Here is a 17,853-nt window from a genome sequence, read left to right as displayed (position 1 = left end):
ACTGTTTGACTCCAGCTACAGCGATGCAGAACTTTATTATAGTTGTTCGGAGGCCATATTTTGAAATTCAGTATTCGCTCTCCCTTTTTCATAAAACATTTCCTGAAGATGTAACAGATTATAACAGATTTTTTCAAAACTAATGAAGTAATAATAGTCTTGCATGTTGCCATTCCTTTTCTTAAAATATCCCCAAGAACATTTTCTTAGACCTACAATTTCTGAAAACACATAACACGACTAAAAACAATATCTAAGATCCGGAAAGGTTCTCTTCTAAAATGTTGGCCTCCATCTTGTGAACACCTTCTCAAACTATTTCCCAAAACAATCGTCTATTGATCTGGATGTTCCCTTTTCACTGATCATTTTCTCACTTCCCAAAACCATCCTGCCTTTGCAGGGAACATTTTCATCTTGTCATCTTCTCCTTTTTAAAAATGTCTAAATTTCCATCACAACGGTGACCTCATTATTCTTAAAATTGACCGTAAGTGTGCAGATTTACTGAGGATCTACACAAACTCACACGACGGTCTCCATGGAAACCCTCTGTGGGACTACCGAGATGCAGTTCCTCTCATAGAAATTGAATCTGGAAAAAAAAAAAAAATTCATGCAATCGAAAACCATCGATGCTTGGCATAAACAGAGCTTCCTCCTTCCTAACTGCTGACAGCAGATGAGGCTGCCAGGCTCGCCATGCCCACTGAGTACTGACTGGCATTTCTGCTGAACAAAGACCGTCACTTGATCTGAGGTTTTCAAAGAAATCTTAACCTCTAAAGTAGAACCCTGTCTCGATGTCACCGAGGCTGTTTCCTGTCATTTTAACATTTACATTCAAGATGAGTCAGATAACGTCATCTTAAAGAGGTGATTTTTTTTTTTCTAATCAGCCCACGTACCTGTTGGAATATTTGTAGCGAGTGTCATTACCCCAACAGAAAGCAGAGTACAAGGCTTTCTGGCCTCTCTCCTGTCAGGGAAGACATTACTAAGTGTTCAACCACAGAAGGCACACAAGCAGTGTTGAATACAGGAAGTGCTAATCAACCGCCTGCCTTCCTTTCAGCAGCTTTTGGTGGATAAGCAGCGTCGCGGGTTTGTCTCGCTGGACCCTAGCGGGGTTTCTTCATAGCCATACGTCAGGAGTCCGCGGCACGGTGAGTAATCCGGGGACGACGTGTTGGGTGCTGGGCAGCAGCTGCCCTCTGCTGGGATGGACGTACAGGTTTTTTTCTCCTCCTTTTTTTGGTTTTTAAACAGAAAAAGGATATTTTTAAAGATCTTATCATTCACAATCGCAGTTGACTTCACAATCGCAGTTGACTTCTGAAATCGTACAGGAAGCCGTGAAGTGCGGCTTCTGCTACTGAAAAGAGACTAAATGTCACATCTGTTAAGTCAAACGGTGACTCTACCACAGAAAGTTTAGATTTTCTCTACATTCTGTTGTTTGACATAAAGCCTGAATTTTCGCCAATGAACTTTTAAAGTTTTAAAGCTTGAAATGCCATGTCAGCATTTGGTGCAGGAAAGTCAACAACATGTGCTCATTATATCTGCAGAGTCGGATCCATTGTTTCCTTCCAGAACCCCTTTAATTCTTTGTGGCTTAGATTCAACAAGTTGATGTGACAGCATCATGCACTTGCTACACGTTCATGATGCGAGCCCCCATTGCAACACATCCAAAGGGAGTTCAACTGGACTGAGGTCTGGTGACTTTGGAGGACAGTGGAGTACAGAGAACCCATTATTGTGTTCAAGAAATTAATATGAGATGATTTGGAGATTGGTTTAGTGCATCATTCTAACTTTCAAGAGATGGGTACAATGTGGTCATAAAGCCATAGAGTTGGTCAGCAGGAATATTTAGGTAGTCTGTGCGGTTCTATTTGTACTAATGATTCTAACGTGTGCCAAAAAATATTCCTCACTCCATTACACCACCGGGAACAAAACCTCTAAACGCTGAGACATGACAGGATGGATCCGGTCCTTCATATTGTTCACACCTCGTTCTGTCTCTAATGTCTGAATATTACAACAGGAATTGCAACTGAAAGTATCAGGCAATATTTTTGACTGTATGAACGACAGCTTCCTAAATACCTTAGTTATAACTACTTATGCTAACAGTCAAAAGGACAGAGTGGGGTCCTGTATCAAGATGGACTCAAAGGTCACTCAGAGAGGACGGAGTCATATCTCCAGCTGATGGACAAGTTTGAAGAAGATAAGTGCTATCCATGTGAGATTATTTTCTGTCTCAGGAAAACAACAAGGACATAAAAACGGCACCTTCTTCTCTCTTTTTTTGGACAAACTGATGTGCTGTTGCCACATATGTGGCTTGAAAAAGAAAAAAAAACAGTTTTTGTTTTTGAGTAGAGAGTTACAGTCAGACTGACTCAAAAACACTACCAGGGCCATGTTAAGGTTGGATGGGGCCTCACGCAGAATTTGATTGTGGACATTTGTTCCAGGTAAAAACATCAGATTTAGTGGACTCTGGAAGATGGAGGCCATGTTTAATTAGCTGAGCTCAAAAAGCGCTCATGCATTTTATATATATATATCTATATATCTATATATCTATCTATCTATATATCTATATATCTATCTATCTATCTATATATATATATACATTATATATAGATAGATAGATAGATATATCTATCTATCTATCTATCTATCTATATCTATCTATCTATCTATATATCTATCTATCTATCTATCTATATCTATCTATCTATCTATCTATCTATCTATATCTATATATATATATATATATATAATATATATATATATATATATAGATAGATAGATAGATAGATATATATCTATCTATCTATCTATATCTATATCTATCTATATATATCTATATCTATCTATCTATCTATCTATATATATATCTATCTATATCTATCTATCTAATATATATATATATATATATATATAGATAGATAGATATAGATATATATATCTATATATATTATATATATATAGATAGATATATATATATATATCTATCTATATATATATATATATATATAGATAGATAGATAGATAGATAGATAGATAGATATAGATATAGATAGATAGATAGATATAGATAGATAGATATAGATAGATATAGATAGATAGATATAGATAGATAGATAGATAGATAGATAGATATATAGATAGATATAGATAGATAGATAGATAGATAGATAGATAGATAGATAGATAGATAGATAGATAGATATAGATATATATAGATATATATAGATAGATATATCTATATATAGATATATCTATATATAGTAGCGTGGTGTTATGGACGTTAAGTATGTGAAGTTGATCAGCCTTCCTCCCATTCACATTCACTTCCTGTAGAAAGAGTAACAAGCTTCATGAAGACGAGAAACAGACAAACCACATCTGCATGAAAACTGAATCTGCTGGTAAGCTTAGTTTCTAAATGTTCACTAATGGTAAGAAATGGTTACATAAAATTACAGTAAACATCACCGGCATAGAGGGCGTCAATCTGTTGTTACTGATATCTATAAATTTAGCTTTTCTAAAATACCGTATTGTATAAAAGAAAGAATTGTGCTGAACAAACAGCTTTGTTATCAATAAAAATTACATTACTAAAACTTATTTTAAAGCAGCTCTGTTTGCTCTTGGTGTGCTCCTGACGGTTGAAGTGAGACTAAAGAGCATGGTAGGGCCTAAGGAGTTGGGTGAGACCACCCGGAAGAAGATTGTACCAGCTTATGAAGGTGGGGCATAAAAATTAGGGAAGTCTCAAAACGATTGAAAATCAGCAATTTCACTGAACCCAGTCCACAACATATCCAGATCTGTGCGTTCAAGAAAGTTTACTCCCAGAGCAGACCACAAGATGCTAAAAGATGTCTCCAACACAGAATCTTTGAAATGTCAATTAATGCGTGGACAATCAGAAAGCAGCTGACAAGAGTAGCTTTCACTGAAGGTGAGCAAAACGGAAACTTCAGCTCATCAAGAAAGACACGTGAAACCAGAAAGAGCTTCAGAAAAAATATCTTTCAAAAATATTCCATGGAGGACAAATGAGTTTAAAATGTAATTATCTGGATGCCAGAGGAGAAGTTTACTATAATCTACAAAAATATTACCCCGAGACATAAAAATTACTCAAAACATCCCAGTTACTGGAATGTGACAGGAATAGTTTTGTGCTCCGAGTCTGTAACTGTGGGTGACTTGAAATGGGGTGAATGAGTCAGAAACCCCTCAAACTTCTCACAAGTAAAAGTGAGGAGTGGGGCAAGCTTTCTTCCGGCTAGCGTTGGAGATTTATAAAACGTCCACAAGTAGCGACTCATTGAAGTTATTTCAAACGAAGGGCAAAATGAAGACGAGCTACGTGGGTTTGTGGTGTTCTGTTTCGTCAGTAACCACACACATTCTTTTGATGAGTTAAACAAGACTCATGTTGGTGTTTGTAACTAAATCGTTTTCTTTAAAATAAAAAAAAATGATGTTCTCTTGTTTGTCACATGAACAGATCAATCTGAACTTTAAGAATGTTTTTCATGTGAGAACTTAAAACACAAGCTCAAAAAAAAATAAAAAACCCAGTACCCAACAAATTAGATGTGTAAATAGCATCACTTGTGAACTATGTAGCTGACATTTTGACTTGCCAAAATGTCAGGACATCAGCAAGTCACTGCTGATGTCCATGCTTGTTGCTAAATGACAGAAAGTAATCTGTTGCTCCATTCAGGGAGTTCTGGTATTAGATTTACGGAGGCTAAATTGCATTCAAAATCTCCCGTGGAAGCTATGACCTCCATAAAAATTGAAGTTGACATCAATATTGCAACCTTTAGACTTGGGACTCAGAGTGTTGAGAGACAAAAGGGTGTTTGTTGCATTATCGAGAAACAGCTGCTGCCGCCAGGCCCATAAATCTCCTGGCAAGCAGGAAGCAAGAAGTAGGAAAGTTGTCACACCAACAGGTTGTACATAAGTGGAGGATTTCATGCTTCTGAGGCAGTGGGGACATTTAAAGATGGCTGTTGTAACGTAAGAGTTTCAAAAGGACGCTTGCGGCAAAGCTGCTGTGATTAGGAAACTGTCTCTGTCCTCCACACAGATGGGAAACTGCGACGACCTGTCATCGTCTCCAAACAGAGCTGGCTATGTCAGCTGGAGCATGGACTCTGGAGAGTCCTGGCGACCTTCAACTGGACCTGCACCAGGCACAGGTGAGCGTCCGCATACTCTTAAGACAGAATCAGAGAGGATTCATTGGGCAAAACTCACACTAAACTCAGACTTCCTGTAGTAGACTAAAACCGAAATGACAGTAGAGTGCTATGCAAGGATTAGCATTTTCATTTGAAGACCTTTGAAAAAAACAAAGGAGCTTAAGTTTTTGTGTTTTGCTCAAGTTTGAGATAAATATTTGTCCTTTTGTTTCCGCTTTGGCTTCCTGTTAGGAGAAAAAGAGGCCTTTTCTAACCAGAGCCAGGAGCCGACCAGTTCAGTTCGCGTCGCATCTCTGGTTCGGTCAACACAAGAACCCAGTGGAGAAGAAACAAATACTGTGTTTGATCTTCCGTATCCACGAAAACAACTCACAAGGAGGAAATGCACCAAAATCTCCAAAAATTCCAGACAAATCCCAGAGAACAGCAAACTCAGAGACCACGATAGGAACTCCAAACTTCTACAAGACGCTATGGCAAACAAGGAGGAACCTTCCCATTGCAAGGATGAAAAAGTTCCCCTACACAGGAGCAGTCCAGTCATCTCCAGGCGCAGCAAGCCCATCTCCTGGCAGAAAAAGGCAGCCAGTCCGTCTAATTCATTAAGGTACTGTACGCAACTTCTGTCCAAACACACAAAGCAATGCCAATTTCAGAAGACTTATGTTTCCTTAGGGATCTCCCAAGACAATATAAGAACAGCACTGAAATTCTTTTCAAGTCTTCTGTGAAAAGACTATGAATCAAGATTTTACCCAAATTTAAAAGGAAAAACAAAATGATTACAGAGTATAGCATCAGTTAGAAAGAAGATAGTGTCTATGGGTTTCCAAGAGATTTTAGACACTAATCCCATTTAGACATTTATTGTTGTCTTAATGTAAATTGTTTCACCTTTCAATCACATCTTAATATTATTTCAGTAAAATTACATTTTTCAACACTTAACCAAATGTAGCCTAGCCAGGTGAGTTTTACAAATATTCTAAAGGGTAAACTAAATGATTATTTCAGGCCTGGACATCTGTTTTGTAAGTGAAAACTAATAAATGGAAATGCATAAAAACCAATAAGCAGAGAACATCTGAACAGGCAAAGGTGAAAGTTACTCGGATGAACTGGAGCTAGCTTAGCTGCTCACAGCTATGACAATAGCTATGACAATAAGCTATTCATACTTGCTAGCTTAGCGAGCAATCATAAACACTGATTCTGATGCTTTGGATTAATCGGCAGTCCTGAAAGTTTTGTGTCTGCCCACAGTCGGTCAAGAAACAGGAACTGGGATAGCAAACAAACGAGGTCGACGTTATTCCTGAGTATTGAGAGGAGGAAGAGAGACTTTCATGTTCTGGTGAAACTCCACCTGTGAAATGATCTGCAATGCAACCTTTAAACTGGCTGATCTTAGTTTTGGACAACATAGGCTATATAACATATGTTTTCTTGATATTTTTTTGTGGCGAGACATTTTCTAAGCATTTTCTCAAATATTTTCTTTTTTTTTTCTTTTAAATAATTTGTTATTTTGCAGAACAACATAAAGTACCAGCTCATATGTATGTATCTGAAGTTTTAAGCAGTACTTGTCCAAAATGGTTAAAGGGTCGCGTTAGAATCAAGACAAACTCTGTGTGTGTCACTTAGAAACAGTTCTTGTTTTATCTCTAACTTTAAATTACATGCTAAAGGTGAAAAATGCTCAATTATTGTCAATTAGTGCATGCATAAAACTCTTTCTCTTGGGTCATAAAGGATTTTGATGCCATTTGGATAACCTAAAAATGTCAAAGTCAATTTCTCACGAGCACACATTGGTACATGTAGGCTCATTTACCCACACAATGATAAATTACACTATAAGACAAGATATGACTCATGAGTTTGACACTTCTGATCTATAACTAATATAGATCTGCCTAATTAGTTTCCCATAAGCCAACAAACAATTTGAAATATTATTATTAACAATAAAGCATGTTTTAACATACTTCCTTTACTTTTGAAGTTAGTCAAATGCAACTTTTCTAACTTACTGTTGTCCCTGTCTGCAGTGCAATGATAGATGGTTAACATTGTTAGCTTTATTTCTGATCATCACTTAAAAATCAACACAGCTAACATTATTATATTTCAATTCGATTCGGTTCTGATTGAGCCTCTGACTAAAGAAGCTGTTGTTGTGAAGCAGTCTCAGGGCTTTTTGCTGCAAACACCGAAGTACAAAAACTTCCACAAGAAGTACAGCTTGTTCTGTCTCTTCTCTTATTTATCTCGCCCCAAGAATCAAATGTTTTTGGCTCTTACTTTATCTTTGATGAATATGTTCTAAGTCAAGCTTCAGTTCCTCTACAGCTGGGTAAATCCCCCGAACGGCAAAGCAAATGGAAAACTTCTAAAAACTTGAGTACTATAATTGGTATTCAGAAAAGTAGTTGTATGTTTCCCGTGTGAAGATAAAAAGAATGTGGCAGGAGACTAAACTTAAAGTTCAGAAACCGCCTAAAACTGCAACAAGAAATGAAAGACAGAAGACAAACTAAAACTAAAATATGCAAAAAAACAGAGCTGAAGATGTGTCAGTTGTGTGTTTTTACTGCCAAACAGAATCAATTTTTCATGTTCCTCAGATGAAAACCTGCATTCAGCAAAGACAACATGGTGAGATAGTTGTTGCCTGGCATGTTCCATGTGTTGCTATGCTATTGTAATGCCAGCATGTCTCCTTTTTAGTTTTGATATGATTTTATGAGCATTTAACTTACAAAATATCGCGTATCTCTGCATCAGTGAACAGAAATAAGCGATGCAGGATTGGTTATCCCTGGGTAATCCCAACTTCCTCCCCGAGAACAAAAACATACATGCTAGCTTGATTGGGTTCCCCTTGGGTAGACATTTATATCTGTTTTGTTCTCTGAGTTTCTTAATGTAATACCTAATTCAGTTACTACACAAACCTGCATTCAGGACAATTGTAGTTGAAACTATCATATTTTTATAATAATTCTTAAAATGTGCTCCTCCTAGCATGGACTCCTCCCCTTGTTCTCCCAGTTCATGTGACCAGCATGAGTGTGTGACATCTACCGGTAAGGAGGACGTGGAGCCCCGGCTGACTTCCTGTCACCAATCGTTCGAAACCATGGTGGAGGATAAGAAGCCGCGTGTTCCTCTATCGTCGAGCTCCATCAGCATCCTGCAGAGCCAGGACCGATCCAGCAGAAGCCCTCAGCGATCTGAGAAGGAGCACAGAGGATGGAGCCTAAACAGCTGGAGCACCCCCAAAAGGACAGGTACCATAATGAGCAATAAATCAGTTCACCGCGTGATAAATTAAAACAAGATTGCTAATTTCTGTTTGTGTGCTAGTTAGTCTGTCTTGAGTGTCTTCTTCTACCAAAGGTTGGATGACAAAAGGTTTCAGTCTGATGCATTTGCATCAACTAGCCTGTTTTATGAAGGCCAGTTAAGTTCACAGAGAGTTCAGTATTCACTGCATTTGTTGTTTTGGTTGTAATTTGGATATTTAAAATGTCTTCCACTTCCAGAGTTAAATGCATGTTAGAAATTAAATTTAAATTCAAAAAAAATATTTGTTGATCTCAAAGGAAAATTAAAACTCAAATTAAGCTCAAGTTATTCAAGACTCTTCAAAGAGTTGCTGTAGAAAGTGATAGCTGTAGGCATGAAGGATGTCACGCAGAGCAAATAATTAAAAATTAAAGTGTTTTGATCTTTGAGAAAGTATACGTGCATAGTATTATCTTAAAATCACCTCAAAACAGCAATATTATTGTGTATCACGATAACTTCTGGGACAATTTATCATCCAGCAAAACTTGACATGAGAGTTTTGGATTTCATTTACCTTTTTTTTTTCTTTTTAGTGTCATGCGTATTGAGTTGAAGTTTAACTTGAAGTTTAACTTCTGTGTAAACACACCTTATAACTGCGAGAAAATGTGTGTATTAACAGTGAAAATAATTAACTATTAGCATAATAGTGAAACATAAAAACATTTCATTCAAATTATAGGGAAATTGGCTTTTATCGGATCAGTTATTGTGATACATTTCTTTACATGAGAATTTAAATTTATCATTGTCACAATGAATTCCAACTAATTACGTTTGGGGAAAAAATAACGGCTTTCATTGTAGAGATTTTTAAAGTTTAATATTTTTTTCCCACTGTTTGTTCATGTGATCGGTGTCCTAAACAAGGACCAATCAAAATGAGATTTTTTTTTTCTGTGTTTGAAATGTTATGACGTCAGAAACAGGTCTTATTGTAATAATTTTACCACAAAACAATAGTGGTAAAAAGTTAAGTCCATGTCACCCACCCGTCATACATCTGAGAAATAAGTGTAGCTTAAGAAAACCTGAGACATTTTCACGGTTAACATAAAAACTTACCAATATTAGTGAGAGTGCAGAACTTTAATGTGTGTTTATCTGTTTTTTGTCAGGCCATTCCTCCTCAACGTCTCACAACAAAGACAGAAGCTGCTCTGAACTCCTGGATTTACCTCCGGACATCTTTAAGGCTAGCTGTGAGCTGGAAAAGGTCTGCCATTATGATTTCACGGCTTTTGCAATCATTCATCTACATTTGTAGATCTTTAAAGCCTAAAACACTCTTAAAATGACCAAAACCTTCTTTTAAAACATGTCTTCACCACTGGAAGAGTTCTGTAGGATCCTTAACCAACGTCGCCACCTTGTGGCAATGCTTTCACATAACATAATAATAATAATAATAATAATAATAATAATAATAATAATAATACTTTATGTTTTAATCCCATAATGGCATTTTGTCCCTCCCCCTGCTCTGCCTCCTCCTTTTCGCCCAGAGTATCACTTTTAAATACATTAGATTTTAAATGACTCATCAAGCATTGAACGTTCAGACGTATTCCTCTGATTGACATCGTCAACGTCCGCCGACGTTTTTCCAAAATGAAGTACCATTTTTTTTCTTTTTTTTTCACTTCTCCCCTTTCTATACATTGTATTGACATTTTGATGCCAAAAAAAAGAACTATTAAATGTTCAGCGAACATTCGCTGTATGTCAAAACCAAACGCTGCATAATGTTTTGCTAGGTCTGTGGAACAAGGCAGCAAATTCCTTGGAAAAAGTCACAAATATTAAAAAGCAAAAAATATTTTTCGAAGAACCAGTTTGGTGATATAGGCAAGCAGAAGTTAGAGTTTGCCTTTTACGCGGCTGTCTCTGATGGTTGTGCAGGAGAACGCTCACTTTGTCGTGGTGGACATGACGCTGGAGGTCCTGGAAGGCGTCAAATGGACCCTGAGCTTCGACTCCATGACGTACAAACACTGCACCGCGTGCGCGACCGGGCAGCCGGGCTACGAGGGGCGCGAACCGGCGCGCGCACACGGTTCCGACGGGTCCAGCGGCTGGAACCGCAGGATTCTACGGTGCGACGCGAGGACTGACTGGGGCGCAGAACCACAGGAACCACAGGCTGGTCACAGTGAACACCAAACTAAGAGTCCGTCAATCCTTTCTACTGACAGCGGGTTTGAAGGTAAAAACCTGTTTACCTTACAGTGTTTTATCCCAGTGTTAGAAACAGATTATTTAAAAAAATTCCTGAGAAAAGAGGCGTTCTAATAAACAAAGATGTAATTCAAATATATTTCATTTATCCCGAAGGGAAATTAAATGTAGTTGTTACTCGTATTAAATCAAAATTCTCCTCAGACTTGATGAAGCCATCAGGAATCCACTCACAGGGTGAATGTGTATTCTGCTTATTAACCAGCAGGGGGAGACCTCAGCGTGGCAGAACTGGTTTTGATTGCTCAATTTTGCAGGAAATATTCATGTCTCCCTTCAATAAGCAGAGCCGAGGCCATTTATGTTGATTTATTTATTTATTTATTTTGTAAATCATAAATGCCATCAATTTAGTTATTTATTTATTTATTTTTTTAGACAGCTAGAATATACTTATTTTAGCTTGGAACTAATTGATAACTTTTAGACCTTCCAATTAATTTAAGAAATTAAAAACACACCAACCGGCGTGGTGGAGATTATTTTGTTTGTCAAGTGTCTGGTGGTGTGACAACAAAAGGTTTTGAAAAAAAAAAAAAAAAGAAACTTTCGTTTACATGCAGGTTGTAAGACAGATTTAGTTGTTGTTTTGTTTGTACTTTGTGCCAAAAAAGTAAACTTTGTGTATTAATCAAGTCAGAAGTGTGCTCCAGAAACAAACCACCCAAAGGCCGTGACAAACAGTTTCTAAGTATTCTATGTTTTCACTTCTAAATGACGGCTCACGTCGCAGGCTGCTGCACAACGCAGTTCCCCATCATATAAAATAATCAGATGTCGTTGCTCTCACTTCCTTAACAGATTTATGAAGACCGCGGCCGTGTTTCTGAGCAGAAACAGGAACCGCAGTAGGCTGTAAATTTGCAATAAATTAATCTGATCTGATGATCTGTTTTCAAAGGGAACCAACATGCAGACATGTTGAACATAAAACCAAGCATAGAGAACCAACATGACTTCCTGTATTACATGTCGCTTCATTTTTAAGTGTTGTTCTATTAATAAGGAAACATGTGCTTCAATTTCAGACTGTGGGGTCGGCACAATGCCACCAGATTTGGTCAGAAAGTGAGACATTTTCTTTATCTTCAGCTCAATCCACAGCATACATTTGACCCATTGAATCTGAATGTGTTTTATATGGTGTTTCACCAGCAGTGCAGAGTGCCTGGCCCAGCAGCTGGTGCTGGAGTTCAAAAGGAAGTGGCTTCCTTCCCACGTGCATCGGCGAGGACGGCAAAGTCTCCGTAGTTCACTGCAAGAGGTGAAAATTTAGCAGTTATAGAGCCAAAAAGTTTGGGTTTTTGTTTCTTGCAAACTGACCATGGGCATCAAAATTTGAGTAAGTAAAGATTTACACACCAGCGCTGTTTAGTTCGCTTTTATCAAACTCTAGTTCGTTTGTCTAGAAAGTCTGGTTCGCTTGCAGAGGTGTGAATCAAACTCTGGTCCGCCTAAAAACGTCTGCTGCCAGAAACAGCTTTTTTTTTTCTCCTTTTTTTTTTTACCAAAGACAAAAGAGAAATTGTACAACCGCTAAAATGTATTGCTACTCCATTTTTGTTTACATTTCGTGAAGAAGGAAGTTGTGAGTGTCATCTCCTTCAGTGGTTCCACCAAAGACGAGGAAGGGAACAGGTTTTTCAATTAGTTTGGTTGGTTTGATGCAATGCAGTGTGAAAGCGAACCACAGCAGCAGAAAATGTAACAAATGTTGCAATTTTGGTCCCCAATGGAACTGAGTCTACGGAACCATGAAGCGTCCATCACTTTCTGAGTTCCATCAACTATGCTTAAAGTCACTATTGATTTGTGTTTAGTTATTTCATTTCCGGTTTGTGTTACATTTTCATAGCCCATGAGTTTCTGATGTGCTTGAAAATCTTAATTGTTGTAATGGGAGTATGAATAGAACCATGAACACTCTTCCATTGGTCACCACTAGTTACCTGGTACTGGGGGAGTGGAGGTGAAGACTCGGAGTTTAACGGAGGAGATCCGACTCAGGACCAGGATGAGAGGATCCCTTAACTGGGCACCACCGAGTTTCCAGATCATTTTCTCTGTCCAGCCACCACACAGGTCACGATCCCTTCTGAGCAGACACAAAATGTCAAAAAAAAAAAAAAAAACATCTAGGAAATGTGATCAGATGTTAAATAACCTTTTTACTCCCTGTTGTAGACGGAGTGAGGTGGTAGCCTCACAACACTACCTGTGTGCGGGCTGTGGGACAGAGGTGGAGCCCAGTGAGTGTCAACGACAACGAATTCAGATTTATTTTATTTTTTTGGGAGGGGGTTATTTATGTTTGAGGGACAGAATGAGGGAACAATTAACTGATATGCCCACGTTGTAGGAGTGAAAAAAGGCGTCAAGCTCAGCAGACGTGTGTAATTGATGACACCGCCCCCGGGTGAACAAGAACAAGATCCTAGCAATTTTGAGATTTTTTCTTTTTTTGTTTTTACAAATAGAACAGACGTTTCACCAGTCCACAAAAAAAATGTGAGGAATAATTAATTCCAGCTTAGATTAGATCGTATCTTGCAGGTGTTAAGCTAATGCTAATGTGTTTCTTGTTTTCTGCAAAATCTCATTCAACAAGTTTACATTAAACTCCAAAAAAAATAAAAATAAAAATCATGACAGAAACTAGAGGACTGGACCGTTATGGTTATCAGTATGTAGCTTTTTACGTGTGGCACCAATTCAGATTCAGTAGCATCAGTGAGCTAAAATCAAATCCCGACTTAGTGCTGGATGAGAAACGAATGTTCAAGTTGATCGATTGAAAACTGAGTCAGTTTTTCTTCTGCTTCCAGGATACATCAAGAAGCTGCGGCACTGTGAATATCTGGGGAGGTGCGCAAAAGATGTTATTAAAATATTTTATTATCATTATTATGATGATGTCATTGTTAATTATTTCTGATTTTTTTTTTTTTTTTTTTTTTTTTTTTGACAGATATTTCTGTGACTGCTGCCACAGTGGGTCAGAGGCAATTATTCCGGGTCGAGTTCTGTCCAACTGGGACTTTAGCAGGTAAAAAAACAAAACACAAATTAATGATAAAAACAATGCATCACAGCCAAAATACTAAAATGACTGACTGCTTTTGCTGATGATATGTCTGACATTTGCTTTATTGTTTCAATGTGATTCTAGAAGAAGCATTTATTAATATTGTTGGAGCGGTGGAGCCTGAATGTATTACTGAATTTTATCTAATCAAAAAAATAAATACATTTTGTTACACCTGAAGCATTATATTTTAATATTGCTACAAAAAAAACTCTGTAAATTTTTTCCCCCATAAACTTTAGTTATGTCACTCTGTTACATTTTCCTACTACTCTCCAGTTTCGTAACCTTTTCAGTCGACGGCTTTGGTAGAAAGCACAACAAAATAGAGACTAAAACTGCTGATCTATTATTTTAATATATCTGAATACAAATTATGTTGTGAATGTTTTGTATTAAAGCATTTTCCTAATGACTGGCTCTCATCTGTTTGAGTTGATTAGCTCTTATTTTTAATTTTTTAGACTGATGTTTCTAAACATCCCAAATGCAGGCAGACACTTTACTATTAAAATGAAAACATGAAATTACACGAACATCATTTTGTGTATTTCGTTTGGTCTGATATGAAGAAGTGGTTGAATGATCAGCGTTTTAAAAATACGTGTAGTTTTGGTTGCTTGTGAAAACCCAGTTGGCAAAGAACTCCAAGAACAAATTTCTATGACGTTTCCTGGATTCGAGAACAGAGTGGTTTTAAAACCATGGCGTATCGTGTTGGTCTGACGTTGCAGGTACTCTGTGAGCGACTTCTCCAAGCAGCTGCTGGACTCGGTCTGGTCTCAGCCTCTGTTTGACCTCAGCTCTGTGGGAAAGGCTCTGTGGAGCAAAGTGAAAGACCTGGACAGGTTCAGGGTGAGTCTTTTCAGCGTTGGTAAACATATATGCATATTTTATGTATTGCAAAAACGCTGCAAAACATGAAAAAATGTCTGTCCCCTCAGGAGCTGAGGGAGCAGCTGGTCGGAATCAGGAAGCTGCTGAGAGCCTGCAGATTATCTGAAAGGTACGATACTGAACATACGTAATGCAATCTGTGATTTTCATGACTGAGGGTGTGAGCGGCTGAAGAATGATTGTGGGACAGAGACGAGTGAAGAGTTGAGGGAACCAACTCTGTTTGATGTTGGTGTCTCATGTTCAGATGACCTTTTTCTCTCCTCTCTCAAAAATATAACCCTAAAAAGTGTCTATAGATGCTGTAATTTTGATATTTCAAATATTTTTTCATCACATGTATAAAATGGTGTGTGTTTCCCTCAAGTCAACTCAATTGCAAACTTTTGAGTTTCTACTCATTTCTTGGGTTTCTTTGCACAATGAATAAAACTTTTACTTTCGTTTTTGAGTAATTAAGGGCTCATGAGACACACAACAGTTTGGTTTTTTTAAGTTTAGAGGACTCTTTTTTTTAAACATCTCTATTCCAAATCTTCAGCACACAAACTTATTCAGAATCATAAACTAAACTAAGAAATACAATTATCATTATTGTAAATTCAAAGGAATGTACAATAATACATTTTCTTTTTTGACAGATATTTATATTTTTGGAAAGAATGCAGTGATTGAAGAATGATAATTTTGTTATAAAGACTTTTAGTTTGTTCTTATTTTGGGCTTCTACAAAGGTAAACTCTGTGAGACAACAGCTTTCATTTAAAACAGACCTGATCTGAACAGATATAAAGTACTACAACAGCATATATGTGTGTTGGTGAGAGGCTATGTTAAGTGTTACATGAAAGTGAAAAAGGCACCAGTTCTACAATCTCTGTTAAAACTTTATTTTAACATGAAATTAACAGAAATGTGTCTGCACTTCCTGGCATATTGCTATTTTGTATTTTGAAGAAGCAATCAGGTGGGCCAAAGTGACGTAAAGTAGAATCGCTTGATCAAAATTCAAACCAAAATGATTCAAATCTCACATGTGTGATACTGAGCTGCCCGAGGTTTCGGGCAGCCGAAGCCTCGGCTGCCCGAAACCAAAGCAGTTTTTGATGCGATGCTGTTTCGACGGCAGGGCGTTGGCCGAGTTTGATCCACTTCCTGCTCACCTGCTGGACGAGCCTCTGCTCTTCTCCATGGAGGACCTCTATAGAGCGAAGAAGGGTCAGCTGGTGGCGCAGGCCCGAGCGCTGCTCAACTCCGCTCTGGAGCATGTCGACAACTGTGAGGTTGGTCCCACCGACCGGCACTCTGGAAGACTGTTCAATCAGCCAGTTCAATTGGATACCAGTGCTGTTGCTCTTGGCTTCAGTGTGAAGAATGAAATGATGATTGCAGAGTCGGGTTCAAGTCAAGCGCTGTGTGGAAGCTGGTCCCTCTGATAGTTTCTCTAACCTCTTCCCCGCAGCTGTGCAGGGGCCGAGGCTTCATCTGCGAGTTCTGTCGAGCGAAGGACATCATCTTTCCTTTTCAGAAAGACAAATGCCAGCGATGTCCAGGTAAGCAAGGACACGTGATAGACATAACCTAAAAAAACATTGATCCTGAAGCATGACAGGGCAGTTAGGATCTTTTTCTAATCTACACACTAAAGCTAACCCCTATGAGGTCAAAGTTTAATGTGGATGTTCACTGTGAGTGGAGTAGACTATAAAAGGGTGTTTTCTGGCCTGAAAGTCCAGTAGACTGTTTGACTGTGGGCCAAAATTGCAACGTTTGTTTCACTTTCAGCCGGTGTGGTTCACTCTCACACTGCGTTGTGTCAAACATGTTTTTCCCCCTCGCCTGCGGTGGCGCTGCAACAAGAACTGCTGAAGGAAGCAGCACACAGACCTCTGAAGAAGACATGAGTACAACTTTCTTCTTCATGAAATGTAGAAGAATGATAGACAAAATGTCAGATTTGAAATGTTGTAGGTTTTCTCTTTAGTCTTCGGCAACAATCCACAAACAATTCTAGGAAAATTGTGTTTTCTACAACATGTTGAGACATGCCTGAAATTCATTCGGACTGCAAGAAAGTGAGAGAGCAATACTGTCATTGAAAAACAAAAAGCTATGAGGATTGCAGGGAAACTTGTTCTGTTGAATTTCTCAAGGAGCGGAGAAATATCACTTGATTTATCAGCCTTATCCTTCCCTTGGAAATTTGAAAGTTAAGGTAAAGGTACATTCTCTAAGGAATGCTCATGGGATTTATTAGTACCACACAGTCAGCGCATTTTAATTACCAGTGCTTTGCAATTCATTGAGATGTGTCTAAGCCATAACTACTTATTAAAATCACTCCCGATTGTGCATTCACATGCAACATGTTTTCTGTCTTCACAGTGTGCAAGGCCTGCTTTCACAAAGACTGTTTCCTGGGGAAAAGGTGTCCGAAATGCACACGGATCCAGTCCCGAACAAAAGTCCAGATGAAGTCATGAAGTGTGACACGAACAGAACCACTACACCTCCCTGGAATGTTGAGTTTAATGTTTTCTGGCTGCTCTATAAAAGAGCCAATTTATCCCAAGACTTGCTACAAAGCGAAGCTGGTCCCTTTAACAGAGTGCAGTGGAACGTCTGCAGCGTTGGATTGTGGTCCGACTGTGTCCCGATAGCCTTTGGTTTTTCGCCCCCGGGGTATCATTTGTCTGATGAAGAAGAGCGCCACATCCTCCAAGTCATGATGTCATGACATCAGCAGGTTCATCATCAGGAAATGAAATGCCTTCACAGTTCATTAAAGTAGGTTTAGGTTGGATTTTTTTTTATTTACAGTAACTGACTGAAGATGTGTGGAGAAAAAAACCCTGAGATTCCCTGGAATGTTGCCCTAATCCGGTGCTGTCGCCTTTATCAGTGTTACACTTTGAAACATTGCATTTAAAAATGTTTTTACAGCTACAATTTGTTCTCTTTTGAAATACTAATGTTTATTTATTTACCCTAAAACGAACGAGTTCCTTCTTCTAAACT

The 17,853-nt window shown here is 38.2% G+C and overlaps 1 protein-coding gene across 2 annotated transcripts; it reads left to right on the top strand.

The window, feature by feature from the left end:
- The first annotated feature begins 1,070 nt into the window (after positions 1 to 1,070).
- rubcnl (rubicon like autophagy enhancer) lies at positions 1,071 to 17,853 on the top strand. 2 transcript variants are annotated; one of them, XM_055059945.1, is made up of 17 exons: positions 1,071 to 1,166; positions 5,144 to 5,255; positions 5,490 to 5,865; positions 8,316 to 8,554; positions 9,734 to 9,831; positions 10,518 to 10,821; positions 11,882 to 11,921; positions 12,009 to 12,117; positions 12,799 to 12,935; positions 13,038 to 13,102; positions 13,679 to 13,718; positions 13,822 to 13,899; positions 14,673 to 14,793; positions 14,883 to 14,944; positions 15,965 to 16,118; positions 16,298 to 16,388; positions 17,221 to 17,853. In XM_055059945.1, exons 2-17 carry the CDS (start codon positions 5,144 to 5,146, stop codon positions 17,316 to 17,318), a joined length of 2,124 nt encoding a protein of 707 aa, XP_054915920.1. In that variant the 5' UTR covers positions 1,071 to 1,166; the 3' UTR covers positions 17,319 to 17,853. The 2 variants fall into 2 exon arrangements, with proteins under 2 accessions (XP_054915920.1, XP_054915921.1); XM_055059946.1 differs by having other exon boundaries at positions 8,289 to 8,554.

Source organism: Poeciliopsis prolifica, unplaced genomic scaffold, assembly GCF_027474105.1.
Source record: "Poeciliopsis prolifica strain line A6 unplaced genomic scaffold, Auburn_PproV2 SCAFFOLD056, whole genome shotgun sequence".
Lineage (NCBI taxonomy): Eukaryota > Metazoa > Chordata > Actinopteri > Cyprinodontiformes > Poeciliidae > Poeciliopsis > Poeciliopsis prolifica.
This window is presented reverse-complemented; position numbering and strand designations above follow the sequence as displayed.

What these genes read in the sequence shown, in the direction of transcription:
- rubcnl (XM_055059946.1), top strand. Translation starts at nt 5,144, where the DNA reads ATGGGAAACTGCGACGACCTGTCATCGTCTCCAAACAGAGCTGGCTAT. An exon ending in GAGCACCCCCAAAAGGACAG is followed by an intron (nt 8,555 to 9,733) that starts GTACCATAATGA and finishes GTTTTTTGTCAG; the next exon opens with GCCATTCCTCCTCAACGTCT. An exon ending in CTAGCTGTGAGCTGGAAAAG is followed by an intron (nt 9,832 to 10,517) that starts GTCTGCCATTAT and finishes ATGGTTGTGCAG; the next exon opens with GAGAACGCTCACTTTGTCGT.